Source organism: Chionomys nivalis, chromosome 10 (genome assembly GCF_950005125.1).
Source record: "Chionomys nivalis chromosome 10, mChiNiv1.1, whole genome shotgun sequence".
NCBI lineage: Eukaryota > Metazoa > Chordata > Mammalia > Rodentia > Cricetidae > Chionomys > Chionomys nivalis.
Window position 1 is genome coordinate 19,515,217 of NC_080095.1, and position 13,627 is coordinate 19,528,843.

Genomic DNA, 13,627 nt, shown 5'->3' on the forward strand with positions numbered 1-13,627 from the left:
AACTACTCTTAGCTAAGTTGGCAAATGGACTGTCAGTTTGAAAACTTTTTCAATATAACTGTTGTTGTTGTCCTGTAAAGCTTAAGAAGATTGGTATGCACAGCTACTTGGAAGGTAGCAGAGAAAACAATAAGGAGCGCACATTGCAAAATATGAGAACCTTCTTTGGAGTCTGAAAATAAAATGGTTGCTTTTCATTTATCTGAAGTAACCAACCTGTTGTTCTGTCTGCACACTTGTCTCTATAGCTCAGATGACACGGCATAGAAGTGTGTCAAGGATGGGTAGTGATGGCGCACGCTTTTAATCCCAGCACTCAGGAGGCAGAGACAGGCGGATCTCTGTGACTTTGAGACTAGACTGGTCTACATGAACTAGTTCCAGGACAGCCTCCAAAGCTACAGAGAAACCCTGTCTCAATCCCTTCCCCACCCCGTCAAAAAAGAAAAGAAATGTGTCAGGAAACTTTACAGGGAGGTGAAGTGGGTCTGTGCCTGTCTCCATGCTAATAGCATGCCTCTTTTTCCCCACTCTACCAAGTGTGACGGTTATTCGAGTGCATGACTTCTCACCTTCCTGATTATTTTAAACTTGATGGCAAGTCCTGAAAAGAAGGGGGCTGAGATTCTCCTACCCAGATGGAACACTTGCTGAACTTTGTTGTGTCAGGTCTTCCCTTCTTTCTTCCCACTTGTTCATCTTTACCCTCCTCCTTTCTTTTAATTTTTGTATTTGGTTTAAAAAAATAAAATATTCCAGGTAGAGTTATAGTTCCATACTGCTCTTACTTTCAAGGTATTTGTTTTTACCAGGAATGTTTGTATTCCCCATAAGCCCATATAATTATAAATACAAGCACAATTATATATAAATTTACATAAATACTGTTGTGCTTGAGTTTAACTTTTTTCTTTAGTTATGCTTTATTATTTTGTGTGTATGAGTGTTTTGCTTTACATATATGTAAATGCATCATGTGCATGTCTGGTGCCCATAGAATCCAGAAGAAGGTATCAGATCCTCTGGGATTGGAGTTATGAGCCACCATCTGGGTGCTAGAAATTGAACCTGGATGCTTTTTGAGCCATCTCTGTAGCCACATGGCTGCTTTTAAACACACAGTGTCACTCATGGTGTTTTATATGTGGATACCTTCAGATCACACTCATCTAGATTCTTCTAGTTGCTGGTGTTAGCCCTGCATCTCTATGTCCTTAGTTTCAGGCCTGCAAAGCATCTTCATTTTTCCCCAAGCACCAGTGCACAGAGACTAGCTACTGATTTTATGGGTTAAGTTTTGTGTTAAGGACATTGTGACAAGCGAGATGACATATCAGACTTAAGAGGAAAGCCTCTAGCTATGTGGCAGATCTCAGCCACAGTTGTAGTAACTAAGTCTTCTCTGCCTTTGCCATTAATACTATCTAGTAGAGGCACCTTGTCTTCAATGTTCTTGTCACATAGTGTCAGGATGTACTTCTCTATGACTGGCAGAGAGTTTGGGATTTTAATTCACCTTTCCCGGAGCTTGCTCAGGTATGTACCATGACTACCTGGTGATTAATTTTGATTATTTCAAGGTATGGGTGTTAAGACAAGAGCCAGTGTGAGCTGTGCTCTGCCTGTATGCTCTAGAGCTGTGTGATGACATGTGACCTAAAGTAGCTCTTGTTTCCAACATGGATGATATAGGTCTGTCTGTTACTTTTGATGGGAAAAGAGAAGATTACTTCCCTGATCTAATGAAATGGGCCTCTGAAAACGGGGCTTCTGTCGAGGGGTTTGAAATGGTTAACTTCAAAGAAGAGGGCTTTGGTTTGAGAGCAACAAGAGACATCAAGGTGAGTTTATTATCTGTTGGTCTAAGGGGATTTAAGTGTGTTTGAACCATTGCATGGTATTGAGATTGAGCTCAACATATGGGACAGAGACACCAAAGGTTTGTCTAAAGCTTTGTGGGTACATAGGCAGCATTCCCTATCCTTGTGGGCTGCAGTCCCTTTAATGACCACATAGCCTGTGAAGAACCTCAGTTTGACAGCATTCTAGGAGTCCTGCCAGCTCATCCTCTAGGGGAGATGTGTCATTAGCTCAACCTTAGAGCCAGGCGTTTATAACCCTCCACAAGGAGACGGTAGAACATGCCTGATAGGATTTTGAGAGTCAACTAAGGAAAAGGATTTGGACTTACTGTGGGAGGAGAGCACATGGGATCCTGTGATTGATGGAGGTAAGGGAGGCAGTGTGGAAGTTGACCCTTGTTCTGGATAACTGAAAGTGCCACTCATAGAAATGGCAGCACCATAAACAGTAGGGAGAGGAGAGGAGAGCTAGACATCTGGAGAGATACTTTTGAGACAGTCTCTGAGAGCTAGACATCTGGAGAGATACTTTTGAGACAGTCTCTCTGCTCCTCAGTCCTGCTGTCCTGAAGAGGAGGGGCGTAACTTAGTCTCTTTTTGCCAGTTGGGGATAAGGAACTGGGCTTAGCCTGTGGGTGCTGGTTGCTCAGGGTCTTCATCTGCTTTGTGCTTTCCACCCCATGCCTTACAAGGCAAGCTCACATAAGGGGTCTGTGGGGAGCCAGTGTGCCTGTGACTTGGTGTGAGCATCTGCCTGCTTCTCAAACTCAGCAGGTTATATTTTAAATGACACTTTTATTATAGTGTTGTATCTTTCAGTTGGTGAAGTTGGGTAGAAGAAATGGATAATATTATTTTGGTCCCTTCATGCCTCCAACAGATTTTTGGCCAAGCTCTCTCCATTTGTCCTCACAACTCTGGCATATTAGATATCTGTTGAGTACCTACTGTGTAAGGGATATTCATTTGTTATTATGCCAGATTTGCCGAAAAACAATGAGTTTTTTCCCTGTATGATACTTACAATCTACAACAGGGGACAAAACAGAAAAGCTCAGAGGCAAGATGCCACAGGCTTTTTTCATGTAACAGGTAAGAAGCCTCATTCATGCCAGTACTGCCCAATATCTTAGCTGTGGCCTGTCTTGCGCTTTCCTTGGGAACATTTATCCTCACATTCTGGAGGCTAGAAGGTGCAGGTTTATAAGGTGCTGTGTATTGGGTTCTGTGGAGGCCCTTCTTCCTAGTTCCCACCTGACCCTGTCCTGGTCCTGTCCTCCATGATAGAGTTCTAGGCTGGGTTATGCAGTGGATATAAGCACAGACATACACAGTCATATATCCCCATATATATATTGGGAACAGAATAGTGAGGTCAAGGACATTTGTGGGCTGGTACTTTAGCCAGTGTTGTTTTGAGACCCTGTGCAGCAGGGATTCTGCTCTGGTCCATGACCTTAGCAGAAGAAACACTTTACTTGTAAAATATGAGGGTAAGGATTATTTCATTTTTATAACTTGAAAGTATAGCAAGCAGTAAAACATACCTTTGTGTTCTACTCTAGATGTTTTACTTGCTTCAAATTAATGCTGGAAGTCTTGTTTTGTTTCATCAGCATAAGGACCATGTAGTGCCAGTTTTCCTCCCAGAAATAGGATTTTATGTTATTCTTCTACTCATTTAACTACAGTGCACATGTGAATATTTAAAACATACCTGATTTCTAGAAGTGCTGATATATAGCTGTGTTGTATTTCTTGTGGTTGGCTTTCTGACAGTAGATATGGTTAAGATCATGTTGTGAGAGTCTACTGTTTTCTTATTTTTTCTCTAGGCAGAAGAATTGTTTTTATGGGTTCCACGAAAGCTACTGATGACTGTTGAGTCTGCTAAGAATTCAGTATTGGGTAAGAATAATTTGTTTAAGGCAATGTACAAGCTGTATAAATATATAAAATTTCATTCCTAATGATAAAAGATCATGCATGCTTGGTTGTTTTTCAACTGATGATAAAGGTCCTCAAATCCATATTAAATGTTTTCCATTTTGTGTCCGGAGAAGCATGCATATGACCTTGGAGTTTTGTGCTGTGGTTTTTGCATGTTTAAGTGGTGGCTTTTTAAAGGAGTCCGTGACATTTACATTGCTAACTTCTGGATTGATTCAGGGCCCCTATATTCTCAAGACCGAATTCTCCAAGCCATGGGAAACATTGCACTGGCCTTTCATCTGCTGTGTGAGCGAGCCAGCCCCAACTCTTTCTGGCAGCCGTACATTCAGACTCTCCCCAGTGAATATGACACCCCTCTCTACTTTGAAGAAGAGGAAGTGCGATGTCTTCAGTCGACACAAGCCATCCATGATGTCTTCAGCCAGTATAAAAACACAGCACGCCAGTATGCCTATTTCTATAAAGTCATCCAGGTGAGCAGGGTGGGGAAGAATGGACCTGTGCACGTGTGCCCATCTTCTTACAGGTCCCTAAGCACTTTGCTTTTAAGCTAAAGGGTATTCAAGTACCTTTCTTTTATCATTTCCATATTTGCAGAACTACTACCATATAGTTTTAAGTGTATGTGGCTTCATCAGCATCCAGGATCAATACAAGCAGCAGTTTCTCACTGACTAAAGTCACTGAGCTTTTTGAAAGTGAGATTATCAAGAGATTTTACAGGCTGTGAACTTTATGGGATATATAAAAGGTCCCCAGTGTGTTGTATTTCTAGGAAAATTAAAATTGATTTGTAGGGGCTGGAGAGATGACTCAGAGGTTAAGAGCTGTTGTTGCTTTTGCAGAAGAGCAGGGTTCAATTCTCAGCACTTACATCATGTGTTACAGCCATCTGTAATTCTAGTTACAGGGAATCTGACATCCTTTTCTGACTTCTGTGGGCAGAAGGCACTCATACAGTACACGGACACACATTTAGGCAAAACATTCATAGATAAAATGGATAGATTTAATAAAAACTAAAAACTTAAAAAATTAGGAAACAAATTGGTAAAAGTTAAAAAAATTAATTTCTACTTTATTCATTAGTTGAAAAAATTGACAGTTATGTTAACTGCAGGTGATTTGCTTATGTTTCTCAAAGTGTACGAGGTATTATATTTTAGAGAGTTCTAAGTGGAAGTGTCATACACAAATCTCTGGAGGGTTTATTTTAGCTTTCTGTGTTTGGGGGTCCCATCACTGCTTCAGGAAAGGATAGAGCCAGTACTGCAGTGCCCGCCCTGAGCTTGATCAGGTGTCTCCTCTGGACTCCTTTGCAGTACTCGGGTCCACTTCTGTCTTGCTTCACCTGATTGGAGGACAGGAATGGTAGCTGCTATCCCTCCCTTTCATTGAGCAGTTTGGCAGCCTGAATTGGGCTGGTGTGGCTCTTTTAGAAATCATCTGTCCATAGTGTTTTGTTATGCTTTCTAGATGTGGTAATTGTGTTTTATTGCTTTATGGAATAGTTTTATGCATTACTTTATTTTTACTTATTTACCCATTTTAAAGATGACTCTGTGTGTGTGTGTGTGTGTGTGTTTGTGTGTGTGTACATGTACACACTGTAAATGGAACCTAGGAAATGGTGCTTGCTAGGTAAGCATTCTTCCACCAACATCCATTCATTGTTTTAGTTTTACAGTGTGCTTGCTTTATAGAAATATTCTTCTCAGAAATACATCTCCCTCCTGCCAAATATTTCAACTATTTCAAGTCACATGATCCTTGCCTCATAGAAATTGCTTTGCCTTTCTATACCTCAAGGTTAGGACATTGTGAAGAATGACAATACAGCTTTTCTTTCAGGTTTGTATAATTTAAAAAACTGTTGATGGAGCCAGATTAAAACTTGGCCTCTTTATTTACAGTGTCCTGGACATTTGACATTTGGTGTGGCTTTTTGCCATTTGCAAGTGTTATGCCTTTATTCTTAGTTTTTATTTGAGCACCTTGGCATTGTGTATGCCTCTGAGGTGGCATTGTGTATGCCCCTGAGTGTTTCTTTCTCTCTCTCTCCCTGTGCATGTGTGTGTACGTACACATGTGTGTGAACTTTAGGTTTGGGGTGTAGTCACTTATGTGGGTTAGCTGGGAGGCCTTATTAGCAAGGGCCCCAAACTGGAGGATCCTGAGTGTGGTACAGGCAGAACAAAGCAGTAGAGGGTAATCTGTGTGGTAAAAGCCCAGTGGCCATGTGGGACGAGCATAGGCTTTGACTTAAGTCACATCTCTGGTCCATCTCACTTGCTGTGGAAATGGAATTTGGAATGGGCTGCTTTACTCAGCTGGTGTCATGTAGTAACCAGGGTGGGCTCTGGTGCTGATTTGGGAGGGCTTACTTACTTTGCCACTACTTAGCACTGTACTGTGCCACAGTGGGCAGTGCTGTGCTTTCCTTAACTGTAAGGTGGGAAGATACAGCCCCAGCTTCTAGGGGAAAGTAGACAGAAGGAGCTGACCTGTGTGAAGCCCCTGGGCTTGCTGTAATTGTCACTGTCTGCATCCTTCAGCCCAGGTTACTTGGTTGTTACAGTTTTTTTTTTTTTTTTCTGTGTTTTTGTTTTTCTGTTTTTCTTCTTCCTGGTGCTGGGATGCATCAGACTTCTTGATCTTTTCTCCTGCAGTCTCTGGTGGGCAAGGATAATGAAGAGCCTCCTGAAAGCCACAGGATAGGCACAAACTCAGAACTGTCCAGTCCTCACAGTCCTGTGGTTAGTCTGGGAACTTATGTTTTTAGTCTTTAAAGTTCATACAGGTTTTAATGTTTTCTGTAATCTAAAATAGTGTTAAATGGCTTATTTCAAAGTGAGGTTGGCATGGTGGAAAAGCAACTCTCCTCTCCAGAACCCAGGGTGCCACACTATTAACCTGTCAGTGCAGTCTGACACCATGGTTATTTTCTTCCTCCTCCTTAACCTCCTTCTCATTCTTTGATATTTTATTTTATTTGTTTGTTTTGGTTTTGGGGGACAGGATTTCGTTATATTGCCCTGGGTTGGCATGGAATTTGTTATGTAGCCTAGGATGGCCTTGAGTGTATGGTCGCCTTTCCGCCTCTGTGCTGGGATTACAAGCATGCTATACACCATACCTAGCTAACTGCTGTAATTCTTTTTCCAAAGAAAACATAACCATCACTAAATGATGAAAAGAAAGAACAGAAGGGACCATTCAAGTTGAAAATGCCTAATGAACGTTTGTAGAAAGTTTTGTTTTCTTTTCTGTGAGTCTTCTTTGTTTGTTTGTATTTCAAGATAGGGTTTCTCTATGTAGCCCTGACTGTCCTGTAACTTGCTATGTTGACCAGGCTGGCCTTGAACTCAGAACTCAGAGATCTGCTTGCCCACACCTCCTAAGTGCTGATTAAAGGCATGCACCACCACCACCACTTCCTTCCTTCCTCCCTCCTTCCCCCCTTTTCTTCTTCCCTCCCTCCCTTCTTCCCTCCTTCCTTTCCTTTAAAAAATAAAAACAAAAAACCAAACAAACAAAAACAAACTAAGGTCTCATTATGTAATTCCAGCTGACTTGGAATTTGCTATATAGACCAGGTTGGTCTCAAACTCACAGAGATTTGATTGCCCTCATCTCCTAAATGCTAGGATTAAGGTTGTGCTCCACCATGTCTGACCTGTAGAAAGTTTGTTAACCAGGGTTTCCAATTAAGTGCCTGTTGGAATAAGCATTCTAGGCAGCTTAGAACGGGGGCATAACCTGAGACCCAACCCATCAGCTCAGGTGTGCATCAGGAATATGGTAGCAGATTTAAGGAGCATCTGTCCTGTATTAGCTAGACACACACAACTGGTAGAATGAACAGTCTGTGATCCAAGGAGTTCAGCATCTGTCTCACTACAGAAAAGTAAATAATCTGGTAGTTATTTGGTCCATAAGGCTGAAATCTCTGCAGTCGCAATCTGATGCTGACGTTCTAGAGGGTTCCTGGAGAGCTGCTGGTCTTCAGTCTGTGTTAGAATTTTAAAGATTTAATACCAACTGCAGCAACAGGATTGTGAATTTGCCGGCAAGAGTGAAGGCAAGCTGGAAAAAAAGTTTCCTTCTTCTATGTCTTTTCATGTGGACCACCAACCTCCAGAAGGTGAGACCCAGGTTTGGGTACGTCTTTCTTCTAATCTAATTAAGAGAAGTTTCTTATAGGAGTGCCCAACAGCATGGGTCCTTGTCAATTCCAGATGCAGTCAAGTTGACAACCAAGATTAGCCATGTCACTCATTGAAAACCATCTTTTGAGTCTAGCTGCTTTTCTTGTTTTAGAATAGTCTCATCACTTTCGAAAGTGTGAGTCATAAATCAGTAAATACAGATGTTACTGTTGTCTGCTGTCCTTGTCTTCTCTTCTGGAGCAGTGAAGGGCTTTCTCATGCTTTTCCAGGGGCAGTACAATGTCTGTGTCTTAGCACTCAGAAAGAGGGAGGAGAGCACCCACTGTGTTGTAGTTACACCCTGATTGACATTTTCATCACAGGATCTGCCTTCTAGGTTTTGTTTGTTTTGTTTCTCATTGAGAATCTTCATCTTTACAAGGAACATGAGAACCATCCCCTAGAGAAATATCTGTGAGCTCTGTCACAGCCCTTTCCAGGCCGCAGGGAAAGGATGTCCATATTCTATTTCTAGCTTGTGATATCCCCTTAGAATCATCTTCCTGAGTGTCTGTATCTAATTCTTTAGAACTGAAGACTCTTCTCATCTGACTGCCAGCTTGAGAGTTCCTTTGTCAAGGCTCAGAGTAAGTGTTCCACACCTCCATGTGTCTGTGGTGTGACCCTGGTCCTTGACAGATCTGTGCCCATTAGTAGAGAGCGTCACACTGTTCCCCAGTGTTTGGAATTTTATTCTAAATGCACCATGACAAACTTCTAGTAATCAGAAACTTCTTTAAGATTTAGATTTCGTTGTATTGCTTTTTTATTTTAATTTTTTTGGTCACTTATTTCTTGATTGCCTAAAACCTAGACAAAGTTATTTCCTGTGTTCTCTTTTTCCAGAATATTTCTTTGGTCAAGGGCTTCTTGGTGTGGGCACTTTTGTTAGTTTAAGTGAACTTATTTTGGCTTGCTTCATAGTGTTTGTTTTAAAATGGAGTCTTGCCAGGCCTCTGCTCCTCTTCCCTTCCCTTGTGTACTGGAGGCTTGGGTGTCTGGTCTTCCAGGCGTCCTTCCAGATCCTGCACTGTAATCTTTTCTTCCTTTTTTTTTCCCCCTTCAACGAAGAGCAGGCAAGCAAGGCTTTATTGAGAAGTAGAATATCAGCTCTTGCAGCAGGGAGAACATGAGAATAGGTTGTCTGAGATTGTATTCTTTGGTGCTTAGCAATCACTGTATCCCTCTACAAGGTTGTAAGCATATGACAGGAGCCTCAGGCAAGCGCTGAGAGCCCACCTGGTGTTGATGCAGCACCTGCTGGTGGAGCCTTATACTGCAGCTTGATTTTAACACTCCAAGTCCAAGAGCTAAGTTTAGAAACTGACTAAGCCACATGCTAGAAAAGGCTTCTAAGGGTTGAGAGCCCTCGATAGGGATAAAATTTCCATCATTTAGTGAACAGGAGCCAGAGAAGAAAGGACTGGTGGGGAAAGGCAGAACCTGGCTTTTCCAACTTGCAGTTTTACAGCTAAGAAAATGCTCCTAGTAAATGAGAATGTAACCACAGGTCAGCTCCATGTGAGACTTCCACATGGCAACATTGTAACCAGTTTTGTGATAGAAATCAGTGGAAAAACAAGATTTGGCTTAAACTCAGATTAGAAACTACGTATTTGTGTTAAAGTGGAATCAACTCCAATTAGATTTTACTCTCCTTACTGTGCTGAATGATCAAGTGAAAAAGATATAGGTCTGAGAATAAGCTGTCTAACTGATAATCATTTTATAACATGTCAGTTGATGACTCGGGGCATCAGCTTATGTTGAGGATAAGAATTTTCAAAGACACACCTTTTCCTGTGTTGAAACGTTAAAATAGATTACAGGTTTAACAGTGTTTAACATTTATTCATTTCCCAGTTTAGGTGACTTGTTGCATGTTTACCTGGATTTCCTTTTGTGGAGAAAATGATTTGTGTATTAGTTGTGTATCTTGTTTCAGTGTGAGAGAATTCATTCATGGTGAGTTTTGCTTCAGAGTGTAGTATGGCAGTCTTGAATTTGGTATCTTCGCTGGGCAGGCAACCTCCGGCTAATCTGGGTTGTGGTGACAGAAGAGATGAACAACCATAGTTACAGTTACTGCTGTACCTGCTACAACCTATTCTGAACTTGGGACCCTGTCAAGAAGCAGAAAGAGATGCCATTTTTGGTTCTCAGTGTGCCATGACAGTTGTGGTTAAATACAGACAGTTATTTGTCCTGTTTGCGTGACTTTACTTGTATCTGTCTTTTAGCAGCACAAGACATGCACTTGCTGTCATGCAAAAGCCCTGTAACAAACAAGCCTTTTAGGAACATGCACGAAATTATGTGGAAGACTCTGAGCACCAGCTTGTAGTGTTCCCTATCTTCAGATGCTTTTAGGATGAGAGGTCAGAAACTGCAGGTAGAATCCAACTGTGTGTGTGTGTTGCTAGGGATCGAATCTAGTGCCATTGGGCCATACCCCCAACTTCACAAAGGTTTTCTGTGACCCTGGCACTCTTTTGGAGAGTACTTGTGGAAGTCACTCATTTGTACTTATCTGATTTCTCAAGTTAGGTTGAGATTATGCATTTTTGGCAATAATGCATATTATACCCTGCTCAGTTGTTTAACTTTTAGTTTGAAAAACTTTTGTGCTTATAGACAAGTTATAAAATAGAGCTCACACTCATGTTGCCTAGTCTATGACTTAGTAATGCCTTACGCAACTGCAGTGTAAAACATGATCCAGGAGGTCAGTGGTGGCACAGAGCTCCCCCTAGCTGCTCTCCTTTTTGCTGACAATTTCTCTGTCTTCTCAGTTCCTTTCAGACTCTTGCATTGTTTTGAAGAATACTCTGACAGCCACTTTATAGACATCTTTCATTTAATATTTATCTGAAGTTTTTCACATTAAACTGAGATCATGTTTTTGACAAGAGTATCATAGAAGTCAAGTTGTGTCCTTCTCGGGGAACACATAAATTAATGTGCTTTATTAATGTTTGTTCCAATAAAGTGGACAGCAAGTAAATACCCTATTCTCATATACTAGTTTTTGTGCTGCCACTGTCCTCTGCACTAGGCATGTGTGACTGATGTGTGCCAACTGGAAACTTTCTGTTCTGTTTTTCTTCTGCAGGTATTGGAATTTTACTTTGAGGAATAGCTGCCCCTACTTTCCTATTTATTGATTTATTCAGTGGTTCATGTCAACAAGGATTCCTGGATTCTTGTTTTATTTGATGGGTTATATGATCCATTGCTCTCACTGTTGATTTGATACACGCTGTTGTAAATGACTTTGCATGTGACAGTTGATTTCTTTTTCAGTTTGAACTATTTGGAGAACATCCTATGCAGCATTTTTAGTAAGATAAATGCATGGAAGTGTGTCAGGTAAAAATCTGTTTACTCTTGCATCACACATCACAGAGTTCCTTTGGCATCAGTCCTCTCTCTGTGGGTTCTCTGTGTCCATTTTATGCATCAGTCTAGGCAAGAGCAGTTTCCATAAGGAGCCTCTTCAATGCCCATCGTCCTCTTGAAGTAGCTGGTGCTGCCAGGAGCAGACGTGTCTCATTGTCATGAAAAGCCCTAAGTTACTATAACATTTAAATGCCATATTCTGCAGTCTTTGAAAGATATGAAGAATGCCTATCTGAAATATATCTATGCACATCTAGAAAATCTAACTAACCTGACTACAAGCTTGACCATTATTGATGATTATCCATTAGCAACCTATATTTCCTAATTATACATTACATTTTAAATGAACTACACAATCATAATACCTTAATCAAGATCAGAAATATACATATAACAAAATTGACCTTAAAATCTATACCAATGCAAATTATTCATATCTATATCATATCCCCCTTTAAATGTAAAAGAACATTTATAAACCATATTTGGGAACATGGGCGTAGTTTTTCTCTCCAAACTGCTTCCTGCTGAATGGGGGCGCTGTATTCAGATCTTTCATGGTGTAACCTGTGTGTCAGGGTCATCTCAGTCGGCAGTTGAGTGAAGTAATTTTCTGAAGGTGTTCACAGCAACCTTTCAGGAGGGCGTGGTCTATCATACCATATTGGGATAGACGCAATCCACAGAGTCTCATCCTCTGTGAAAACAAAAGAAGACCCTCTCCAAAGCATCATATCCTTAGATCCAAATCCTGAAGTCATAATACCCTTATATCCATTCTGGTTCTGCTTGGCAGCCCATATAATGAAATGTCTCTCTGTACTTAGCTCCTTTACAGTCAAAAATTTTAAAGAAAACACAATGTACATAATCCAGACTCTTTGTGAATTTTCCATTTTTACGTGATTTATTTTTCTTTATTTCTTTTAATCTATAACTATCTGTATTCTGTCTCTTTAAAGATTTTATCTTTTTTTAAACCATTAACTTTATTTTTTATATATTTTTTTTCTCTCAAGCCTACGTACATTTATCCAACATTGTGGTCTTTTATGTCTGAATCTGTTTTATTGTGAATCTGTAATTCTTTTACTATCTAGGAGCATTTTTTAAAATGTTAAGCATTTTTTAAAAATTTAAGTTGTACCATGTACAGGTAATATGGTACTGCCTGTGTCCTGCCCAGTCTAAACCTTAACTGTGCTATTATTATGGTAATTACGGTAGTTTTGCCTGAGATTAGCACAGTTTAGCATGGCGGAGCTGAGCCCTCCTGCCTCAGAGCCATTTGGTACCCTTGAGCCATACACAGTTTTAGGCACATAGCAGTCCATATTGCCATCAAGCAAGCCGTAGCATTTTATTCCAAATGCTCCATTTAAAAGCTCTGTCTCCCGCAGGAGCCAGATAGAGATCACAATGGCGGCAACAGCCCAGAAAGCCGGCATTTTAAAACAGCCAGTTTTTTCCTGCTGTTGAGTCAGGACAATTTATTTGCGGCAGGCAACCCAGAAACAGTAAAAAGCTGTCTTAAATTCTCTCTCTCTCCTTTTTAAGCCCTCTTAGGTTTTACGTGGAGTTCATTAGCACGTTGGGTGCCACTCTGTTGAAGTGGGAGTGGTGGGGCTGCGTCCCTGCCACCCAGTTAGCTTTCACTCTGTTGTAATAGGAGCGGCGGCAGGGCTGCGTCCCGCCACCCGCTAGCTTTACCCGAAATAATTACACGGAAACTGTATTCTTTTAATCACTGCCTGGCCCATTAGTTCTAGCCTCTTATTGGCTAGCTTTTACATATTGATCTAACCCATTTTTAATATTCTGTGTAGCACCACGAGCTGGCTTACCAGGAAAGATCTTAACCTGCGTCTGTCTGGAGTGGGAGAATCATGGCGACTTCCTGACTCGGCTTCTTTCTCCCAGCATTCTGTTCTGTTTACTCCACCCACCTAAGGGTTGGCCTATCAAATGGGCCTAGGCAGTTTCTTTATTAATGAACCAATGAAAGCAACAGATTAGAAAGAAATCTCTCCCACATCACAGAGTCAGAGGTAATGACGGTATGAACACCAGGTTAACCGACCAAAGGTGCTGAGATGAGTGAGCTTTGGGTTCTTGTGTTCAGTAGCTTTGGAGCCACAATGGAAGTTAGGAGGTGTAGAAGGGCAATAACAATTCTGCTTTCACGGTGTCCCTGTGACTTTG

The 13,627-nt window shown here is 41.1% G+C and overlaps 1 protein-coding gene across 1 annotated transcript in view; it reads left to right on the top strand.

Annotated features, from left to right (window-relative positions):
* The window catches only part of Setd3 (SET domain containing 3, actin N3(tau)-histidine methyltransferase), a 73,354-nt gene that overhangs the window by 18,923 nt on the left and 40,804 nt on the right, over positions 1-13,627 (top strand). Inside the window, exons 4-6 of the mRNA XM_057782920.1 lie at positions 1,693-1,841; positions 3,698-3,770; positions 4,032-4,288. Of these exons, the coding sequence (XP_057638903.1) occupies positions 1,693-1,841; positions 3,698-3,770; positions 4,032-4,288 (479 nt within the window). The remainder of the gene's footprint in view (positions 1-1,692; positions 1,842-3,697; positions 3,771-4,031; positions 4,289-13,627) is intronic.